At 37.8% G+C, this 22,065-nt stretch overlaps 1 protein-coding gene across 1 annotated transcript in view; it reads right to left on the minus strand.

The window, feature by feature from the left end:
* The window catches only part of GALNTL6 (polypeptide N-acetylgalactosaminyltransferase like 6), a 1,150,933-nt gene that overhangs the window by 648,965 nt on the left and 479,903 nt on the right, over window positions 1–22,065 (minus strand). The window contains exon 3 of the mRNA XM_067745365.1: window positions 14,487–14,625. Coding sequence (XP_067601466.1) covers window positions 14,487–14,625 — 139 coding nt within the window. The remainder of the gene's footprint in view (window positions 1–14,486; window positions 14,626–22,065) is intronic.

Below are 22,065 nucleotides of genomic sequence, written 5' to 3' on the forward strand. Positions count from 1 at the left end.
ACAGTGCTTGACCTCATGGCTATTGCAGACTAGGTTTTTTTGGTTTTTTCTTTGTACCTTTTGACCACCTTTTGATACATTTACGAGTGCCAGTTTACAGCACCTTGGACAGACCCCAAATTAAGTGATTTATTACCTGTCTATCAAAAATCCTTGTAAAACGGTTTTCCTGATAGATGACAATTCAGACAATTGTGTGAAGTTCTGTTTTAAACAGATTTCCTAACAAGATTATCAGAATAGCTAAGTGTATTATTGTTAGTGAACCACAATTTTTTAAATCTCATCAAAGAAATCATTCATGTTCAGGAAGGGAAGAAAACTTCTTTATTTTCTTTTAACTTTATGCCATTGTATGCCTTCTTGCAAAGCCATTTTGGTTCAGCTAAAGTTCTCTCAGTCTCATTCTCAATTGTAACAGAATAAAATGTCATCTTGGCATCTGGCTACTGACAAGCAGACTATACAGCATATCTGTATGTCATTTCCAAGCATCAATTTACATAGTAATTGTTTTAATGTCAGCTTATTCAATTTTCAATGGCTAGTTTTAGTCACACTGTTTTTCTGTTCTAATCTTGCCATGCCAGTTGGGTTTGATAAAGCAATGATAACTGGTTAACTTATTTGCCTTTGACAGGCCTGAAAAATTAGTTTGGGCTGCTGAATATATAACGCGGAAGGTATGAGTGACTTGGGCAAGAAAAATGTTGGTGGCGTTGTCATGTCTGGAGTCAAATTAGGGCTCTGAAGATCTGGTGGAAGCTGAGGAAATCAATATCTATTAGAAGTTGGGGCTGATTGCTGGAGGGAAACACCAGTTATAGGGGTCATTTTACACATACGGAAGTAGTGATGTTTTTATAATATGGGATTAAATTTAAGCCAGAATAATGAACTAAATATTTTTAAATATTAAGAACTAACTTCTCCACTTTTGTAGAGAAGAATGCTTTCCACAGCAGCAGTTCCAGATTTTTAATGGAATTTTATCAGAAAATAAGTGTTTCTGTTACTGAAACAGTTGAATCGCACAAAAAAATAACAGGTACTTATCACTACACACCAGTTAGAGAACCCTAGAGATTCATACTTATTACATGGATTCAGATGAGAAGGTCTACCGGAGTAATTAATCACTTGATTTGGTAAAAACGAAGTAAATAACATTATTTGACTAGGAGAAAACTGAAAGTGATTTATCTTTTTTTCAAACAGCTTTAGGGAGATATTCACATACCATCTAATTTATTTGTTGTACCAGTTAAAGTGTACAATTCATTGATTTTTAGTTTATCCACAGATATGTGCAACCCTTAGCACAACAGATTTTAGAATATATTCATCAACTTAAAAAGAAATCTCATAGCCTTAGTTATAACTCCCCTGTTCTTTATCCACTGACAGCCCTAGAGACCACTGTTTACTTTCTGTTTCTCAGAGTTTCCTCTTCTGGACATTCATACAAATAAAATCATATATTACGTGGAATTTTGGACCTGTTTTTTTCATTTAGCATAATGTTTTCAATGTTAATCCAAGATGTAGCATTTATAAGTATTTTATTCCTTTTCATGACTGAATAATCTTCCATTTTGTGGATATACCACATTTTGTTTATCCAGTGCTTTACTGGTGGATACCTGGGTTGTTTCCACCTTTTGACTACTGTGAGTGATGCTGCTATAAACATTCATGTGCACATTTTGTATGGACATGCTTTCATTTCTCTTGGGTGTATTCCTAAAAGTAGAACTGCTGGGTCATACGGTAACTCTGTGTTTAATTATTTGAGGAACTACTGGAGTATTTTCCAAAGCACTGACACCATTTTACATATCCACTAGCAACGTACAAGCGTTCTAATTTCTCCACATTGTCACCAACATTTACTATCTGACTTTGCGGTTCCAGTCATTGTAGTGGGTGTTAAGCAGTATCTCAGTTTGGTTTTGATTTGTATTTCCCAGATAACTAATGATGTGGAGCATTTTTCATGAAGCTATTGGCAATTTTCATATCCTCCTTGAAGAAATGACTATTCAGATCATATGCCCATACTTCAACGGGGTTGTCTTTTTGTTATTGAATTGTAAGAGTTCTTTATATATTCTAGATACAAGTCCCTTATCAGATACATGATTTGCAAATATTTTCTCCAGTTCTCTGGGTTTCGTTTTCCCTTCCTGATTCTGTCCTTTGAAGCATAAAAGTTTTTAATTTTGATGAAGTCCAATTTATCTATTTTTTCTTTTGTTCCTTGTGCTTTTGGTATCGTATCTAAGAATCCTTTCTCAAATCATAGGTCATGAAGATTGACTTCTGTGTTTTCTTCTGAATCTTACAGTCTTAGCTCTTATATTGAGGTCATTGATACATTTTGGGCTCATCTTTTGTGGTCTGAGGTAAGGGTCCTACATCATTCTTTTGCAAGTGGCTACCTGGTTGTCCCAGAAGCCTTTGTTTAGATGATCATTCTTTTCACATTGAATGGTTTTGGCACCCTTGTCAAAAAGTCAATAGATCGTGGATGTACAGAACTATTTCTGGACTCTCTGTTATATTCTGTTCATCCATATATCTATCCATATAACACACGATATTGATTACTGTTGACTTGTAATAAATTTGAAATCAGGAAGTGTGTGTTATCCTATTTTGTTGTTGTTCTTCAGGATTGTTTTGGATATTCTGGATCCCTTGCAATTTCATATGAATTTCAGAATCAGCTCGTTGACTTTTTTTTGTTTTTTTAACATCTTTATTGGAGTATAATTGCTTTACAATGGTGTGTTAGTTTCTGCTGTATAACAGAGTGAATCAGCTATACGTATACATATATCCCCATGTCCCCTCCATCTTGCGTCTCCCTCCCACCCTCCGTATCCCACCCCTCTAGGTGGTCACAAAGCATAGAGCTGATCTCCCTGTGCTATGCGGCTGTTCCCACTAGCTATCTATTTTACATTTGGTAGTGTATATATGTCCATGCCACTCTCTCACTTCATCCCAGCTTAACCTTCCCCCTCCCCGTGTCCTCAAGTCCATTCTCTATGCCTGTGTCTTTATTCCTGTCTTGTCCCTAGGTTCTTCAGAACCTTTTTTTTTTTTAGATTCCATATATATGTGTTAGCATATGGTATTTGTTTTTCTCTTTCTTACTTACTTTACTCTGTATGACAGACTCTAGGTCCATCCACCTCACTACAAATATCTCAGTTTCATTTCTCTTTATGGATAAGTAATATTCCATTGTATATCTGTGCCACATCTTCTTTATCCATTCATCTGTTGATGGACACTTAGGTTGCTTCCATGTCCTGGCTATTGTAAATGGTGCTGCAATGAACATTGTGGTACATGACTCTTTTTGAATTATGGTTTTCTCAGGGTATATGCCCAGTAGTGGGATTACTGGGTCATATGGTAGTTCTATTTGTAGTTTTTTAAGGAACCTCCATACTGTTCTCCATAGTGGCTGCATCACTACATTCCCACAAACAGTGCAAGAGGGTTCCCTTTTCTCCACACCCTCTCCAGCATTTATGGTTTGTAGATTTTTTGATGATGGCCATTCTGACAGGTTTGTGGTGATACCTCACTGTAGTTCTGATTTCCATTTCTCTAATGATGAGTAATGTTGAGCATCCTTTCATGTGTTTGTTGGCAATATGTATATCGTCTTTGGACATTTCTCCGAAGCTTGTCAACTTCTAAAGTGAAGTCAGCTGGGATTCTTACAGGGATTTCTTCAAATCTGCGGCTCTGCTTGGAGTGTTCTGCTGAGTTAATATTAACTCTTCTGATTCACAGACATGGGATGTTTCTTCATTTCTGCAATTTCTTTCAACAGCGTTTTGTAGTTTTCAAAGTGTAAGTTTTACATCTCTGTTGTTCAATTTATTCCTAAGTATTTTATTCATTTTGATTTTATGGTGAATTGAGCTCTTTGGAGGTATTTTCAGATTATTCACTGCAAGTGTATAAAGCTAAAATGATTTTCATATACTGATGTCATACTCTAATACTTTGCTGACATTATTAGTTCTACTAGTTTTCTCAGCAGATTCCTTATGGTTTTCTATACATTGATAGAAGATTATGTCATCTGCCAATAGAGAAGTTTTAACTCTTCCTTTGCAATTTGGATCCCGTTACTTCTTTTTCTTGCCTAATTGCCTGGACTACATTATACAGTACAATTTTGTATAGAAGCAGTGAGACCAGACATCCCTTTCACCCCATGATCATAGGGGTAATATATCCAGTCTTTCATCACTAAGTATGATGTTAGCTTTCCAAAAATGGCAGATTTCCCCACATTTTTAAAAAAAAAACCTTAACTATTAATCCTTACCTCTTATCTCATTAAACTTCCATGAGTGGAAATATTTATAATGAAGAGGGAACAAATTTAGAATTCCTACTGCAATATTAATCTTACAGAACAAAATGCATCAATACGTCAAATTTCCATTTTCTTTAAGGAATTAAAATTGCAAATCTATTTGCGTTTCTCAAACTTACGCTTTCGGTTTTATTTATTTGATCCTTATCACGTAAGTTTCTCAAACGTGCGGTTTTCGTTCTATTTATTTGATCCTTATCATGGTTACAAAGGATATACTCTGAAATTTAACAGATATGATTCTGACTAGAGGTTATTTTTGTTTTGGTTGTTTTTCTGGACTTATTCAATACCTAACACTTAATATTAATCACGTGATGAACATTATATCATGGGTTGAAGATCACAGAAAACCAAAGTCTTATTGTCAGGGAGCCACTGTTCCAGTGGAAGGCACCAGCCAAAATTTCCAATTCATAATATAGAATAAATCTAAATATTGTGTATGTGCAATGTCCTATGAGAACAGCTAACATCATCTGGCAGGCTGCTATTAAAGTAAATGAGATTAATTTTGCAAAAGAGAGCATTTTAAAATAAATAAATTGTAGTAATTTGAAACAGTGTAAAAGTATAGATAACTTTGCAATCTAGTTGCTAATCAGGAAATAAGAGTACTCCCTTTGATAGCTCAGCTGGTAGAGCAGAGGACTGTAGCATTTCCCATTATAGTCATCCTTAGGTCACTGGTTCAATTCCGGCTAGAAGGAGGAGTTGATGTTTTACTAACACAACATTGTAAATCAACTATACTAGAATAAAAATTTTTTAAAAAAACTTTATATATGGGAAAAAAAGCAATGAGAGTACTTCAAGCATCTGTGACTTTAAAATTTAACAATGAAATTTCTATATGAGTATCTTAGTTTGTAAGTAGATAACACAAACAACTAGGCATGGAATATCTACATAGACTCTGTTGTATCTATATTTTTTTCTTTTATAGATCTAAATATAATTACCAAACAGTAGACCAATACAGAAATAACCATCATAATAAATGGCTTTTGGCCTTTGACTTTCATCATTTTAATAATTCTGATGTTAACATAGGACTATGGTGTAAGACACCATCTTTTTTCAGTTATGGAAAAATTCCCATATCTAAACACTAAAATTCTATGATTATTCAAATGTTAAAAAATAATAATCTGATAAGATTGACTCCATGATCAATTCTGGTCTTCTAGTTTGATGTCAAACTTCCAAAAACTAGTTGCTTTTCTGTGAGCTCAATAATTTTTACTTTTCCAGTGGAACTTTAAAATTTGGATAGTTTTGCCGTCACACTGATTGGAGATGCTGACTTTGCCACCAAGGTCACACACAACCGAAATAACTGTCTCAGTTTAAAGCACATTGCTATTTCCCAGTGATGCCATGAAAGTGTACAGTGATGACTGCCTAGTGAAAACCTAGCAGTTTAACACATCTCTAATTACGATTTTTCTCTATCACTGATGTTGTAATGCAGTCTCATAGTTATCTGCTATTCTCTTGAATAGATGCGTTCAATTTGAAGCTTTATATACTTGGGGTAATAAAATTACATAAAATTAAAAATACATGTAATAATACAAATATATATATATATATATATGTTCAGGACTGAAATAGATATCCCATGAATGACAATAATGATCAATCATTAATTCATACTTGATTTTCCAGTTTCTTTGTGTAATTTAAAAAGCAATTACAGTTTTGGGATCTTAACGAGCTAGTACACCGCAACTCATTATAATTTCAACCTTTATATTTTTATCTTGATTTAAAGCAGGATAACACAGTAATAAGCGACTAGGTTTCGGAGTTTGAGAGCCCTGGTTTGGAGTCAAATTTACATCAATTACCAGCAATGGTGACATTGGGAAAGTTATATAACATACTTAGGGTATTTTTAGAAGGCTTTGTGTGTGCGCACAACTTCCCACCGCTACTCTTTCACACCCCCATGCCCTTGTGTTTGTCCACATTCTACCTTTCAACAAATCTGCTTTATGATCTGTCATTCACTCCAGAGATGAGATGTCTGACAACTCTTGAACTGTTGTCTATCCTTGGAGGATTCTCCTTTCAACAGGCATACATCTTTAGTTACAGTGGTAAAAACTCTTCCATGTCTTTCAGGCTTTAGCCAATGGAAGAGATACTTGTGTACATTTCTGTTGTTATACTATCATGGCTTTCCTTTAATGGCCCTTAGAAACAGACTAATGTACTAATGGCTACACTAGGTTGCGTAAGCCGGGTTTCAAAAAATATTATTCAAATAATTATTCAGTTCTTCAAAACAATTGCAGTTTTGAAAGGTTACTTCCTATCTGTTGTTCCTGGTCGTTCCTCCCTTGATCTGCTGCTTAGGAGTTAACTGTTTTGTCTTTTTTCAGTCATACTGAGACATACACTATGCTAGAGCATCATTTGATTCAAAGAATACACTTCCAAACTCTTCCAGGGCAGTATTCCCACCTGACTGGAGTGCACAAGTCCTTTAGCTTAATCTGCTTCAGAATTGACTTGTGAAAAAAAAAGAAAGAAAGATACTTCATCAAATTCACAAGTAAATCATAATGAAAACATGAAAGGAAGGCAGTGCCTCCCCAGCTTTTGAGGAGCCTTTGAACTTGAGAAATTTTAAGAAAATCCTTGCACATTTTTGGATGGCTAACCTCAAACATTTCTGTGGATGAGTTCTAACATTCAATAGCCCAGAGTCAGAGCAGTTAAATCACACTTTCTATTTCACACACAATTAAAATAAATACCAACCTATCACATTCACTACATTATATTAAAATACATTGGACACACATAATTATTTTTCCTAATAAACTCAAATCTGACTCCCAAAATTTAATCGTTTTTGCAATTTATGTTTTTGAATTGTAGTTCACTTGATCTCTTTATATTTTATCTCCTCGTGATATGAATGCAAAAGAAGGAAGGAAATCAGAAGGAGAATCATCAGAAGAAAAAGAAATAACTGAATAGATCATGGTGCAGCTGATTTGGTAGAACTGACACCAATCGTATTTATCTTAATACTCTGTGAGAGACATAAAGAAAGTCAGCACCCTGACTTAGAAAAGTGGGTAAGTAGAAAATCAGAATGACAACTGCCTGGTTCAGCGTCACGGTCCAAGTCAGGAAAGTTAACTTTTTAATAATTATTATTCAACATAATTTCCGGAAGGCATGATTAGACTTAGAGTCTAATAGAAAAAGAAAAATTACTCCAAATCTGTGTATATCGAGAATTTGCCTTTCTCCTTGTATACAAAGTAGATACTGTGCCCTATTCATCCAGGGAGGAGGTCCCTTCCCTCCACAGATGGTCCTGGGTGGAGGGGCAGCTGTTATGCTAACACCCCACCCTTTCTCCATCCATCCTCCCAGACGTCCCTTCCAGGAGGAGGAAAGACACATGACTGCTGAGTTTGAGTTACAGAGTTTATCATGCTTGGCTCAGCTTCTGCTTCAGTTTTGTGCACGGGAACCCACTTGCGTGCAGAGACCAGACATCTCCCTCTGCCCTCCATGCCCGAAATTCTACATTTGTCCTTTCTCGGCAATGTCTGTGACTGGAAGGCTGAATGCGCCTCCTATTAGAAATCACGCTTGGCCCAGGTCTAAACCACGCCCACCAATAGACTCTGATCAATGATAAAGGTAAGGGCTTCCCTGGTGGCGCAGTAGTTAGGAATCCGCCAGCCAATGCAGGGGACACGGGTTCGAGCGCTGGTCCGGGAAGATCCCACATGCTGCGGAGCAACAAAGCTCGTGCGCCACAACTACTGAGCCCACACATCACAACTACTGAGCCTGTGCTCTAGAGCCCACACATCACAACTACTGAGCCTGTGCTCTAGAGCCCACGAGCCACAACTACTGAGCCCATGTACCACAACTACTGAAGCCTACACTCCTAGAGCCTGTGCTCCGCAACAAGAGAAGCCACCGCAATGAGAAGCCCACGCACCGCAATGAAGAGTAGCCCCTGCTCGCCACAATTAGAGAAAGCCCGCACGCAGCAACAAAGACCCAATGCAGCCAAAAGTAAATAAATAAATTAGTAATAATAATAATAAAGGTAATATTTACTTTCAAACCATTTCTGAGACAATCTCTCCATTGGTTTAGAAATTGTGCAGAGAGCAGGGTTGTGATAGATTAATCTGATATATCTGCAACACTGCTGAGAGCAATCCCATAATGCTATCATGACAAGAGGTTGTCAGAATTCTCCTAAATGTTTTCAAAAGATGAGATCTCTCAGAATTTTCTATTAAAATTCAGTATCTTGTTTGTTGTCAAGGCATGAAGCTAAAACTTCCTTATCTTGGGAATATAAGTTAAACGAAAAGGAACATTTAAATGAAAACGAACAGCCACAATTCAGAGTAGAAGTACTTTAACTCAAAAATATCCCAGCTACTCAGCCGCCTTATAACTGCATCGTAATTAATGTGGATGCATATGAACAGGTATCTGGATTCTTTTATAAGAGCAAAGAATGAACCTTACATCAATGATGCATTTACCTGAATTCTCGGCAAAGCTGATCTCAACTCTCTGCAAAGCTGATCTCAACTCTCCTATTATTCATGACTCTTCTGTGTCCTAATCTCACATACTTCCTGTTTTCATAAATGTAATTTCTTCTTACACACATTAATTCTAGCATGGTTTGGGAGTACTTGTGGTAACTGCTGATACATGTATTCATATCCAGGGAGTAATACTTGCTCAACTATTCTTTAGTTTTCCCTTGTTAACAATATATTCATGCATAAGTTTATCAGAATTTCTTTTCTATGCAGGTCATCCTTCCATGGTTTTCTTCCCCCTTATTTTATATGTATTTTGTACTCTAAATACATGTTTTAGAGTCAAAATAAGATGTTCTACAGCATACAAAGGCGTGACATCCCAAGGGGTGACTGAATACAAAGAAAATGCACAATCAAAATACAGGTGAGGAAAAACTAACCAGGCCAGCCAGATATCCAGTGACTGGACATTTGTCATGCAGAAGCTCTCATAGTAAAATTCTTATTGACATTGCATTAGATAAAACGGGAAAAATAAGATGTTCTAAGGACAGCTTGAACTCAGGTGCTCTGAGATTGAGCCCAGGTACTATGGATATAGACGTAATTAGGGAGTAACTGAAGAAAACAGTGAGTATTCAAACTATCATCATATAGATACTTCTGCAAAAAAGTACAAAAGTCAACCAAAAGTGTCAGGCTATGACTATGGAAGAAGAGGTAGAAAATTTGACAAGACCAAAGCATAGATGGCATGAAAAACTAAAACGTAATTTACAAGATAAAGGGATGCTAAAAATAACTGGAAAAAAAACACAAGAAATTCAAAATGTAAGTTAAAAGACTGAAATTTATTATTAGGATATAAGTAAAAATGTTCTTGTTCTGTATAGATTTAAATTACTGCACACATGCCAACTGACTTGCCTTTATCTATGCTTCCTACTTAATGGGAATCTATTACTGATTCAATGAAATAACAAAGCCAAAAGAAAGCTCTTCATTTTTATGCTAGTGAAGTAAGCAGTGAGACAAATACAAGTGCTCTCTGGATTGGGATTTCTGAAGTAATTCATGTTCTAAATATTCCTCACAGTGGACTAGACTGTGCACTAAGCATGTCAAAGCACCTAGAACCATGAACATTTTTGAGAATATGAAGAGGTAAAGAGCATGGGCATATACACAGAGAGTCACCTATCATGCAGAACAGTGTAGTAAGAACCACGATGATGTGTTTTGGAATAACGATCAAGTTCAGGAAAATTGCAAGATGGTATTCCCGGATATTTTCCACTGCAAAATCCTAAAGCAAAGAAAAATAACGTCCTCTCTCCTGGCACTCTGAGCCGGTAGTTGGAATTGGCTGACTGCAAATGCAAAGTTTCTTAGAACTGTTACGTTTGATTATAAAAGTCACATACATTTTGCATTCTCTTCCATAGATTCTGTCAGTATAAACGAGCCATGGTCAATTACCTGCAGCCTCCTTAAATTGATAACACTGGAATCTGTGTCCAGCTGCTTTTACAATTTGAAGGACAGAGTTACATACTCCTGTAATTATCTATGCCTGCATTGTGGGAAGCATAACCGAGGTCAAAAGCACAGGACTTTAAACAGCGGGATCCCTGTAAGACTTTGGCTTCCGGTTTCCTGCAGGTGGCACGCTGACAAAATCAGAGGCATCATCTCATCTCGCTTCCTGCATTACTGAGAGTCAGAAACTGGGCTAACCAAGTAAATGACCATTCCTGGGTTCTCACACTTAACATGCTGCTGGCATGCTTCTCCAATCTTCTGTTAAGACCGTCTGTTTGTTTGAGTTCTCTTCTTGGTATCATTTTACTAGCGTCTGTCCTATTACATACCCAGCCTCAGGAAGTAAGAATATGGTCACACACCATGTTTTAGCCATATTTTTCTTTCCTAACATTTAGAAAAATACCCTCCAATACTATAAATTTAGTAGCTCTGATAAAATTTTCAAAATGTTTTTCTTTCCATTTTTCCATCTTCTTCTCCATTATTGCCTAAGAATATCTTTTCTCAAAAGGTGGTAGTGGCATTAAAAATATCTCTGTGGAGAACAGTAACATCAGCTTTCTTTTGACTTCCATGATTTTCTGCACTGCTTTCATCTGCAAATATTTCCACTTGAATACGCATGAAAAGATTAGAGATGTCGGGGTGGAGTGGATGGAAATTATGCTCTGAGCATATTTATTATGCCAACAATGCAATTTAATGCATCTTTGAGGGTGTGCAATTAGGTATGAAAATTTCTCATAACTAGAACATTCTTGGTAGTGGGAATTACTGTAGATAATTTCAGGTGACATGGGAATAATTTTGCTAGATAGAAGGTGTAGTCCAATATATGAAGCATTCAGCTTAGGGGAAAATGGATTTTTTCTTCACATTAATTCTTCACTTAACACTATTGGGAAATGCAAATTCACATAAAACCTAAGGAGCAAACCAGTAATTTTTTTATATTTTAAAAATCCCTATCAAACTACCACTGGCATTTTTCACAGAACTAGAACAAAAAATTTCACAATTTGTATGGAAACACAAAAGACCCCGAATAGCCAAAGCAATCTTGAGAACGAAAAATGGAGCTGGAGGAATCAGGCTCCCTGACTTCAGACTATACTACAAAGCTACCGTAACCAAGACAGTATGGTACTGGCACAAATACAAAAAGATAGATCAATGGAACAGGATAGAAAGCCCAGAGATAAACCCACGCACATATGGTCACCTTATCTTTGATAAAGAAGGCAGGAATGTACAGTGGAGAAAGGACAGCCTCTTCAATAAGTGGTGCTGGGAAAACTGGACAGGTACATGTAGAACTATGAGATTAGATCACTCCCTAACACCATACACAAAAACAAGCTCAAAATGGATTAAAGACCTAAATGTAAGACCAGAAACTATCAAACTTAGAGGAAAACATAGGCAGGACACTCTATGACATAAATCACAGCAAGATCCTTTTTGACACACCTCCTAGAGAAATGGAAATAAAAACAAAATAAACAAATGGGACCTAATGAAACTTCAAAGCTTTTGCACAGCAAAGGAAACCATAAACAAGACCAAAAGACAACCCTCAGAATGGGAGAAAATATTTGCAAATCAAGCAACTGACAAAGGATTAATCTCTAAAATTTATAAGCAGCTCATGCAGCTCAATAACAAAAAAACAAACAACCCAATCCAAAAATGGGCAGAAGACCTAAATAGACATTTCTCCAAAGAAGATATACAGATTGCCAAGAAACACATGAAAGAATGCTCAACATCACTAATCATTAGAGAAATGCAAATCAAAACTACAATGAGATATCATCTCACACCAGTCAGGATGGCCATCATCAAAAAATCTAGAAACAATAAATGCTGGAGAGGGTGTGGAGAAAAGGGAACCCTCTTGCACTGCTGGTGGGAATGTAAATGGATACAGCCACTACGGAGAACAGTATGGAGGTTCCTTAAAAAACTACAAATAGAATTACCATATGACCCAGCAATCCCACTACTGGGCATATACCCTGAGAAAACCATAATTTAAAAAGAGTCATGTACCAAAATGTTCAATGCAGCTCTATTTACAATAGCCCGGAGATGGAAACAACCTAAGTGTCCATCATCGGATGAATGGATAAAGAAGATGTTGCACATATATACAATGGAATATTACTCAGCCATAAAAGGAAACAAAATTGAGCTATTTGTAATGAGGTGGATAGACCTAGAGTCTGTCCTACAGAGTGAAGTAAGTCAGAAAGAGAGACAAATACCGTATGCTAACACATATATATGGAATTTAAGAAAAAAAAATGTCATGAAGAACCTAGGGGTAAAACAGGAATAAAGACACAGACCTACTAGAGAATGGACTTGAGGACACGGGGAGGGGGAAGGGTAAGCTGTGACAAAGTGAGAGAGAGGCATGGACATATATACACTACCAAACGTAAGGTAGATAGCTAGTGGGAAGCAGCCGCATAGCACAGGGAGATCAGCTTGGTGCTTTGTGACCACCTAGAGGGGTGGGATAGGGAGGGTGGGAGGGAGGGAGACGCAAGATGGAAGAGATATGGGAACATATGTGTATGTATAACTGATTCATTTTGTTGTAAAGCAGAAACTAACACACCATTGTAAAGCAATTATACTCCAACAAAGATGTTAAAAAAAAACCAAACAAACAACTTTATAAAGATAAAATACGGCAACTAAAAAGTAGTCCTCCAAACCACAATATACTGATTTGTTTTTCCCTAATGGGTTAATTATTTTTGCACAAGGAGATTTACGTAATGTACATTACTGGTTTAATTTAGATTTCTAGTCCTGGTTTCATTTATGCCCTTTATTTTCTCCGATTTTCTTTCTCTCACACCAATGATTCTAAAGGAAGATGAGCTGCAAAAGTCAATATACTCTATTAGCTGGATAGATTTAACAAATATGCATGACAACGCCACAATTTCAAATTCTGCCCACATTCTATGTTCTTGGCATACTTTTGGCATAGCATATGCTAATAAGAAAACCATAACAGACAAGAAAAAAAAGTACATTAAGCAATGTTAGGATTAGACAGGGGTGGACAGAGAGAGGAAGGCTTTCAGCCAACTGTAGGTAATATTCTTCTTGTTTCCATTCAGACTACAATTTTTAGCTACAATTCAGTAAAAACTGAGCCCACTGTCAACTGACAAGCCACAAGCAATTCCTAAGTGATGGGAAACTGAGCAACCAAGCATTACCTTTAGATTATGGATGCACTCATGTTAGGCACTTTCTAAGAAAATGTAACAACAATGGCACTGATAAGGCCGAGGTGAGAATGCAGTCGGTCGAAGGCATGCACGTGTAGACAGTTCTGACAGCACTAATTACCAGAGAAAAACATGAGCTTCATAATGTACGTGATCAACACAAAGTTATAGATGTCATCTGAAAGCACTTCGGTTTAAATGGAGATCATACCGCCAACTTAATTATGAAGATAGATATTAAGTTTTTGAGAGTCGACAGTGACTCTTTTGGAATTTTAAAGGTTATTTCAATTTAAATAAAAAGTATTTAAGATTATGTTGGTTAGTTATTTTATATATAGTAGTGTATATATCCCAAAATCCTAATTTATCCGCCCCCCCACCTTTCCCCTTTGGTAACCATTAAGTTTCTTTAGGGAAAAGAATCTGAAAAAGAATACACACACACACACACACACACACACACACACTATATACATATATACACATACATATAACTGAATCACTTTGCTGTACATCTGAAACTAACACAACATTGTAAATCAACTATACTTCAATAAAAAAACAAAAACCAAAATATATATATGATTATAGAGTATAAACAGCTTCTATAAAATTAATAGGGCAAAGGTTTTCACTGTGTATCTCACCATGATATACATCAAACATATGAATCAAAAGAGACAAAAGAAAAACCGCTCTGCACAGAGGTGAGCTGACACTCACTTTGCGTGGCGGATATCTGGCAGGGACCTCTCTAGAGCAATGTTGTTGCTGACAAAAATATTGAAACCATTTTCCCTGTAAGCTGACTCATCGTGGTCCTCTTCAGTGAGGGGGTAAGGTTTCCCATGTTCACCTTTCCCTAGCAGGAGAAGAGAAAAAGGGATTACTGTCTGCGTCAAAACCATTTCATCTTCTAGAACAGATAATAAGACATGAATGCGTGTGTTTCTTTAGTTGCCTGTTACTCTGCTCCAAAAACAGCTCTAGCAGCAAGATTTTATTATATTATTTTATTTCATTTAGAGAGACACTCATGATAAAAAGCAAGCGACACAGAAGTAAAAAGTATAATCTTATCTCTCAGAGAAAACCACTGCTAAGAGTTTACGTGTATGTTTGCTAACATCTGTATACAGATTCTAATATACATACTGCCTTATAATTTGACTTTCTCCAACATAACTGTATAAAAGCCATCACTTCACTGAGTTCTGCTAGTTGATATTATTTCATTGCATCCCAATTTACACTATGCTGCTGAAGATATATTTTAAAATTATTTCCAATTTTACATATTATAAACAACGTTAAAATAAACATATTTGCTTAATATTCCTAGTTAGTATACTTGGAAGTGGTGGCGGGGTGTAAATTTTATTTTACAAATAAAATTGCCAGACTACCTTTAGAGTGAGTAGATAGTTTTCACACGTCCCCAGAAGCATTAGATACTATTTTGAAATTTACTGGTAAAAATATATATTAGTCACACTCTTGCCTTCTCTTGACTAATAATAAAATTAATTTTCATACACTTATCATTTGTATTTCTTACATTGTAAAATGATTGTTCGGAGATTTTAAAAAACAGTTTAAGAACAATTTACATATTATGTTTGCTAAAGCTTTCTTAATTACGTACATTGTAAATATTTTGTAGGTTTCTTTTATTTAAATCTAATTTAAGGCTTCTGTTTTCTGGTTCTGCAGGTAAGGAGTTGGAAGTTTCCACTCTGTCTTGACAACCAGGACAAAGCTGAACAGACTGAAAAAACCAACAGCTCTTCTTGGATCCAGAAGAGAGGACAGGACACGGGGCAACAGAGACAGACGGCGGAGTACAGGAGCTAAGGCTTACCAGAGTAGGGGCTCATGAGTACAAACACCAGGAACCAGTGCCAGGGTAGGAAAACCTGACTATAATTGACAAATTGCTGGGAGCTCTGAGCAGACAAGTCGGAGAAGTAAAAACCTTCTGGAAGACCCAGTCATAGAGAGGCTCCAATTTTATTGAGATTTATCTCCAGGAGCTCAACCAAGTTCCCAGAGTAAGTACTGAAGAAAAATTCTCTTGAGCTCCTGGCAGGAGGAGGAGAGAAGGAACCATTGTGAAATATATCAGAGCACCCTGGTGTTCTCAGTAAGGCCTGCCCTCAGGGGAAACTAGTTAACCAGAGCCCCACCTGCTCTGGTGTACCCTGTAGAGCCGAACTGACCCAAGAGAAGGGAAATTCCTGACTCTAGCCGACTCTAACCATTCTGCCCAGGTGCGGAGAAAAATCCTGAGAAACTGCTGAAAAATTCACAGTTCAGAAGCCCAGGGTCAGCAGAAGTCTGAGGTCTAATCACGAAACTGTGGGCACTGCCCTCCCACCACACCTCTACACCACATCATGAAAGGCTTATTTCCAGAAATTTCTTTCATCTGGTTCATCATGTCCAGCTATCAAGGAAAAAATCACAAGGCATGCCAAAAGGCAAAATCACAACTCGAAGAGACAGGAGAGATGGAGAAAGCATCAGAAACAGACACAGCAGGGATGTAAGAATTATCAGACTGGGAATTTTAAATAACTCTGGTTAATATACTAAGGGTCCTAACAGAAGAGTAGAGAACGTGCAAGAACAGATGGGCAAGGTCAGCAGGGAGATGGAAATCCTAAAAAAGAACCAAAAATAGATGATAAAAAAACACCTTAAAAGAAATGAAGAATACTTCTGATGGGTTTATGAGTAGAAGTGGATACAGATGAGCAAAGATTCTCAGAGCCAGAGGATTTATCCATAGAATCTTCAAAATTCAAAGAGCAAATAGAACAAAAACTTAAGAAAGTAGAGCGGAATATCCAAGGGCATGGGATAACTACAAAAGATGTAACATATACATAATGGGAACAACAGAAGGAGAAGAGAGGAAGGAACAGACTATTTGAAAAAACATTGACAGAAAAATTTCCCCAAATGAGGAAACCACAAATCCAAGGCCCCAAACCACAGATCCAAGAAGCTCAGAGAACACAATGCAGGACAAATTACCAAAACACTACACAGAGGCATATCATTTTCAAACGATAGAAAATCAAAGATAAAGAAAAAATCTCAAAAGAAAACAGAGGAAAAACTCCTTACCTACAGAGGAACAAAGATAAGAATTATATCCAACTTCTCTTCAGAAGCCATGTAAGCAAGAAGAGAGTGGAGTGAAAGAGTTAAAGAATCGAGAGAAAAAACCTCCCAATGTAGAACTCCATACCCTGTGAAACTAACCTGCAAAACTGAAGGAGAAGTAAGGTCATCTCAGACAAACAAAAATTGACGGAATTTGTTCCTATTAGACCTGCCTTGTGAGAAATGTTTTAAAAAAAGTTCTTTAAAAAGAAGTAAATGATATAGGTCAGAAACCTGGATCTACATAAAGGAAGAGCACTGAAGGAAGCATAAGGGAAGATAAAATAAAAACTAACACCCTGAGAGAGGACCTTCAAGATGGCGGAAGAGTAAGAGTGGAGATACCTTCCTCCTCACAGATACACCAGAAATACATCTACACGTGGAACAGCTCCTACAGAACACCTACTGAACGCTGGCAGAAGACCTCAGACCTCCCAAAAGGCAAGAAACTCCCCACGTACCTGGGCAGGGCAAAAGAAAAAAGAATAAACAGAGACAAAAGAATAGGGACGGTACCTGCACCAGTGGGAGGGAGCTGTGAGGGAGGAAACGCTTCCACACACTAGGAAGCCCCTTTGCGGGCAGAGACTGCAGGTGCAGAGGGGGAAGCTTCAGAGCTGCCGAGGAGAGCACAGCAACAGGGATGCAGAGGGCAAAGCACAGAGAATCCCGCAGAGGATCAGGGCCGACCAGCACTCACCACCCCGAGACGCTTGCCTGCTCACCCGCCAGGGCGGGCGGTGCTGGGAGCTGAGGCTCGGGCTTTGGTCGGAGCGCAGGGAGAGGACTGGGGTTGGCGGCGTGAACACAGCCTGAAGGGGCTAGTGCACCACAGCTAGCCGGGAGGGAGTCCGGGAAAATGTCTGGACCTGCCGAAGAGGCAAGAGACCACTGTTTCAGGGTGTACGAGGAGAGGGGATTCAGAGCACCACCTGAATGAGCTCCAGAGATGGGTGTGAGCCGCGGCGAAAAGCGTGGACCCCAGAGACGGGCATGAGACGCTAAGGCTGCTGCTGCCGCCACCAAGAAGCCTGTGTGCGAGCACAGGTCACTAACCACACCTCCCCTCCCAGGAGCCTGTGCAGCCCGCCACTGCCAGGGTCCTGTGATCCAGGGACAACTTTCCCGGGAGAACACACAGTGCACCTCAGGCTGGTGCAACATCATGCTGGCCTCTGCCGCCGCAGGCTCACCCAGTGATCCATACCCCTCCCTCCCCCTGGCCTCAGTGAGCCAGAGTCTCGTAATCAGCTGCTCCTTTAACCCCGTCCTGTATGAGTGAAGAACAGACGCCCTTAGGTGACCTACACACAGAGGTGGGGCAAAACCCAAAGCTGAACCCCAGGAGCTGTGCGAACAAAGAAGAGAAAGAGAAATGTCTCCCAGCAGCCTCAGGAGCAGCAGATTAAATCTCCACAATCAACTTGATGTACCCAGCAGTGTGGAATACCTGAACAGACAACAAATCATCCCAAAATTGAGGGGATGGACTTTGGGAGCAACTGGGAGTAGACTGGGGGTTTGCTTTCTGCATCTAATTTGTTTCTGGTTTTATGTTTATCTTAGTTTACTTTTTAATGCTGGTTATCACTGCTGGATTTGTTTATTGGTGTGGTTGCTCTCTTCATTTTTTTAATTACTTTTTTAAACTTTATTTTAATACTTTTTTATTTTAATAACTTTTTAATTTAATTTTATTTTTATTCCTCCTTGCTTTTTTTTTCTCCCTTTTCTTCGGAGCTGTGTGGCTGACAGGGTCTTGATACTCTGGCCGTGTGTCAGGCCTGAGCCTCTGAGGTGGGAGAACCGAGTTCACAACACTGGACAACCAGAGACCTCCTGACTCCATGTAATATCAATCGGTGAGAGCTCTCCCAGAGATCTCCATCTCAATGCTAACACCCAGCTCCAATCAATGACCAGGAAGCTCCAGTGCTGGACACCACATGCCAAACAACTAGCAATATAGGAACACAACCCCACCCATTAGCAGACAGGCTGCCTAAAATCATACTAAGTTCACAGACATCCCAAAAAAACACCACCAGACATGGTCCTTCCCACCAGAAAGACAAAATCCAGCCTCATCCACCAGAAAAAAGGCACCAGTCCCCTCCACCAGGAAGCCTGCACAACCCACTGAACCAACCATACACACTGTGGGTGGACATCAAAAACAATGGGACTATGAACCTGCAGCCTGCAAAAAGGAAACCCCCCAAACAGTAAGTTAAGCAAAATGAGAAGACAGAGAAACACACAGCAGATGAAGGAGCAAGGTAAAAACCCACCAGACCTAACAAATGAAGAGGAAATAGGCAGTCTACCTGAAAAAGAATTCAGAGTAATGATAGTAAAGATCATCCAAAATCTCGTAAACAGAATGGAGAAAATACAAGAAACGTTTAACAAGGACCTAGAAGAACTAAAGAGCAAACAAACAATGATGTAAAATGCAATAAATGAAATTTAAAATCCTCTAGAAGGAATCAATAACATAATAACTGAGGCAGAAGAACAGATAAGTGACCTGGAAGATAAAATAGTGGAAATAACTATTACAGAGCACAATAAAGAAAAAAAGAATGAAAAGAATTGAGGACAGTCGCAGAGACCTCTGGGACAACATTAATTGCACCAACATTCAAATTATAAGGGTCCCAGAAGAAGAAGAGAAAAAGAAAGGGACTGAGAAAATATTTGAAGAGATTATAGTTGAAAACTTCCCTAATATGGGAAACAAAATACTCTATCAACTCCAGGAAGCACAGAGTGCCATATAGGATAAATCCAAGGAGAAACATGCCAAGACACATATTAATCAAACTATCAAAAATTAAATACAAAGAAAAAATATTAAAAGCAACAAGGGAAAAACAACAAATAACATACAAGGGAATTCCCATAAGGTTAACAGCTGATCTTTCAGCAGAAACTCTGCAAGCCAGAAGGGAGTGGCAGGACGTATTTAAAATGATAAAAGGGAAAAACCTACAACCAAGATTACTCCACCCAGCAAGGATCTCATTCAGTTTTGACAGAGAAATTAAAACCTTTACAGACAAGCAAAAGGTAAGACAATTTGGCACCACCAAACTAGCTTTAAAAGAAATGCTAAAGGAACTTCTCTAGGCAGGAAACACAAGAGAAGGAAAAGATCTACAATAATAAACCCAAAACAATTAAGAAAATGGTAACGAGAACATACATATCAATACTTACTTAAATGTAAATGGATTAAATGCTCCAACCAAAAGACAGAGACTGGCTGAATGGATACAAAAACAAGACCTGTATATAAGCTGTCTACAAGAGACCCACTTCAGATCTAGGGACACATACAGACTGAGGGTGAGGGGATGGGAAAAGATATTCCATGCAAATGGAAATCAAAAGAAAGCTGGAGTAGTAATTCTCATATCAGACAAAATAGACTTTAAAATAAAGAATGTTACAAGATACAAAGAAGGACACTACATAAGGATCAAGGGATCAATCCAAGAAGATATAACAATTGTAAATATTTATGCACCCAATATAGGAGCACCTCAGTACATAAGGCAAATGCTAGCAGCCATAAAAGGGGAAATCGACAGGAACACAATAATAGTAGGGGACTTTAACACCCCACTGTCACCAATGGATAGATCATCCAAAATGAAAATAAATAACGAAACACAAGCTTTAAATGACACATTAAACAAGATGGACTTAATTGATATTTATAGGACATTCCATCCAAAAACAACAGAATACACTTCCTTCTCAAGTGCTCGTGGAACATTCTCCATGATAGATCATATCTTGGGTCACAGATCAAGCTTTCGTAAATTTAAGAAAATTGAAATCTCATAAACCACCTAAACTTACACCTAAAGCAATTAGAGATAGAAGAACAAAAAACTGCCCCAAAGTTAGCCAAAGGAAACAAATCATAAAGATCAGAGCAGAAGTAAATGAAAAAGAAGTGAAGGCAACAATAGCAAAGATTAATAAAACTAAATACTGGTTCTTTGAGAAGAAAAAATTGACACACCATTAGCCAGACTCATCAAGAAAAAAAGGCAGAAGAGTCAAATCAACAGAATTAGAATTGAAAAAGGAAAAGTAACAACTGATACTGCAGAAATACAAAGGATCATGAGAGATTACTATAAGCAACTATATGCCAATAATCTGGACAAATGGAAGAAATGGACAAATTCTTAGAAAAGCATAACCTTCTGAGAATGACCAGGAAGTAATAGAAAATATAAACAGATCAATCACAAGCACTGAAATTGAAACTGTGATTAAAAATGTTCAAAGAAACAAAAGCCCAGGATCAGATGGCTTCACAGGTGAATTTTATGAAACATTTAGAGAAGAGCTAACACCTATCCTTCTCAAACTCTTCCAAAACACAGCAGAAGGAAGAACACTCCCAAACTCATTCTACGAGGCCACCATCACCCTGATACCAAACCAGGCAAAGATGTCACAAAGAAAGAAAACTACAGGCCAATATCACAGATGAACATAGATGCAAAAATCCTCAACAAAGTACTAGCAAACAGAATCCAACAGCACATTAACAGGATCATACATCATGATCAAGTGGGGTTTACCCCAGGGATGCAAGGATTCTTCAATATATGCAAATCAATCAATGTGATAAACCATATTAACAAATTGAAGGAGAAAAACCATATGATCATCTCAATAGATGTAGAAAAAGCTTTCGACACGATTCAACACCCATTTATGATAAAAACTCTCCCAAAAGTAGGCACAGATGGAACTTACCTCAACATAATAAAGGTCACATATGACAAACCCACAGCCAAAATCGTTCTCAATGGTGAAAAACTGAAACCATTTTCACTAAGATCAGGAACAAGACAAGGTTACCCACTCTCACCATTATTATTCAACATAGTTTTGGAATTTTTAGCCACAGCAATCAGAGAAGAGAAAGAAATAAAAGGAATCCAAATCGGAAAAGAAGAAGTAAAAGTGTCACTGTTTGCAGATGACATGATACTATACATAGAGAATCCTAAAGATGCTACCAGAAAACTACTAGAGCTAATCAATGAATTTGGTAAAGTAGCAGGATACAAAATTAATGCACAGAAATCTCTTGCAT

The sequence above is a fragment of the Pseudorca crassidens genome, chromosome 7, assembly GCF_039906515.1.
Source record: "Pseudorca crassidens isolate mPseCra1 chromosome 7, mPseCra1.hap1, whole genome shotgun sequence".
Lineage (NCBI taxonomy): Eukaryota > Metazoa > Chordata > Mammalia > Artiodactyla > Delphinidae > Pseudorca > Pseudorca crassidens.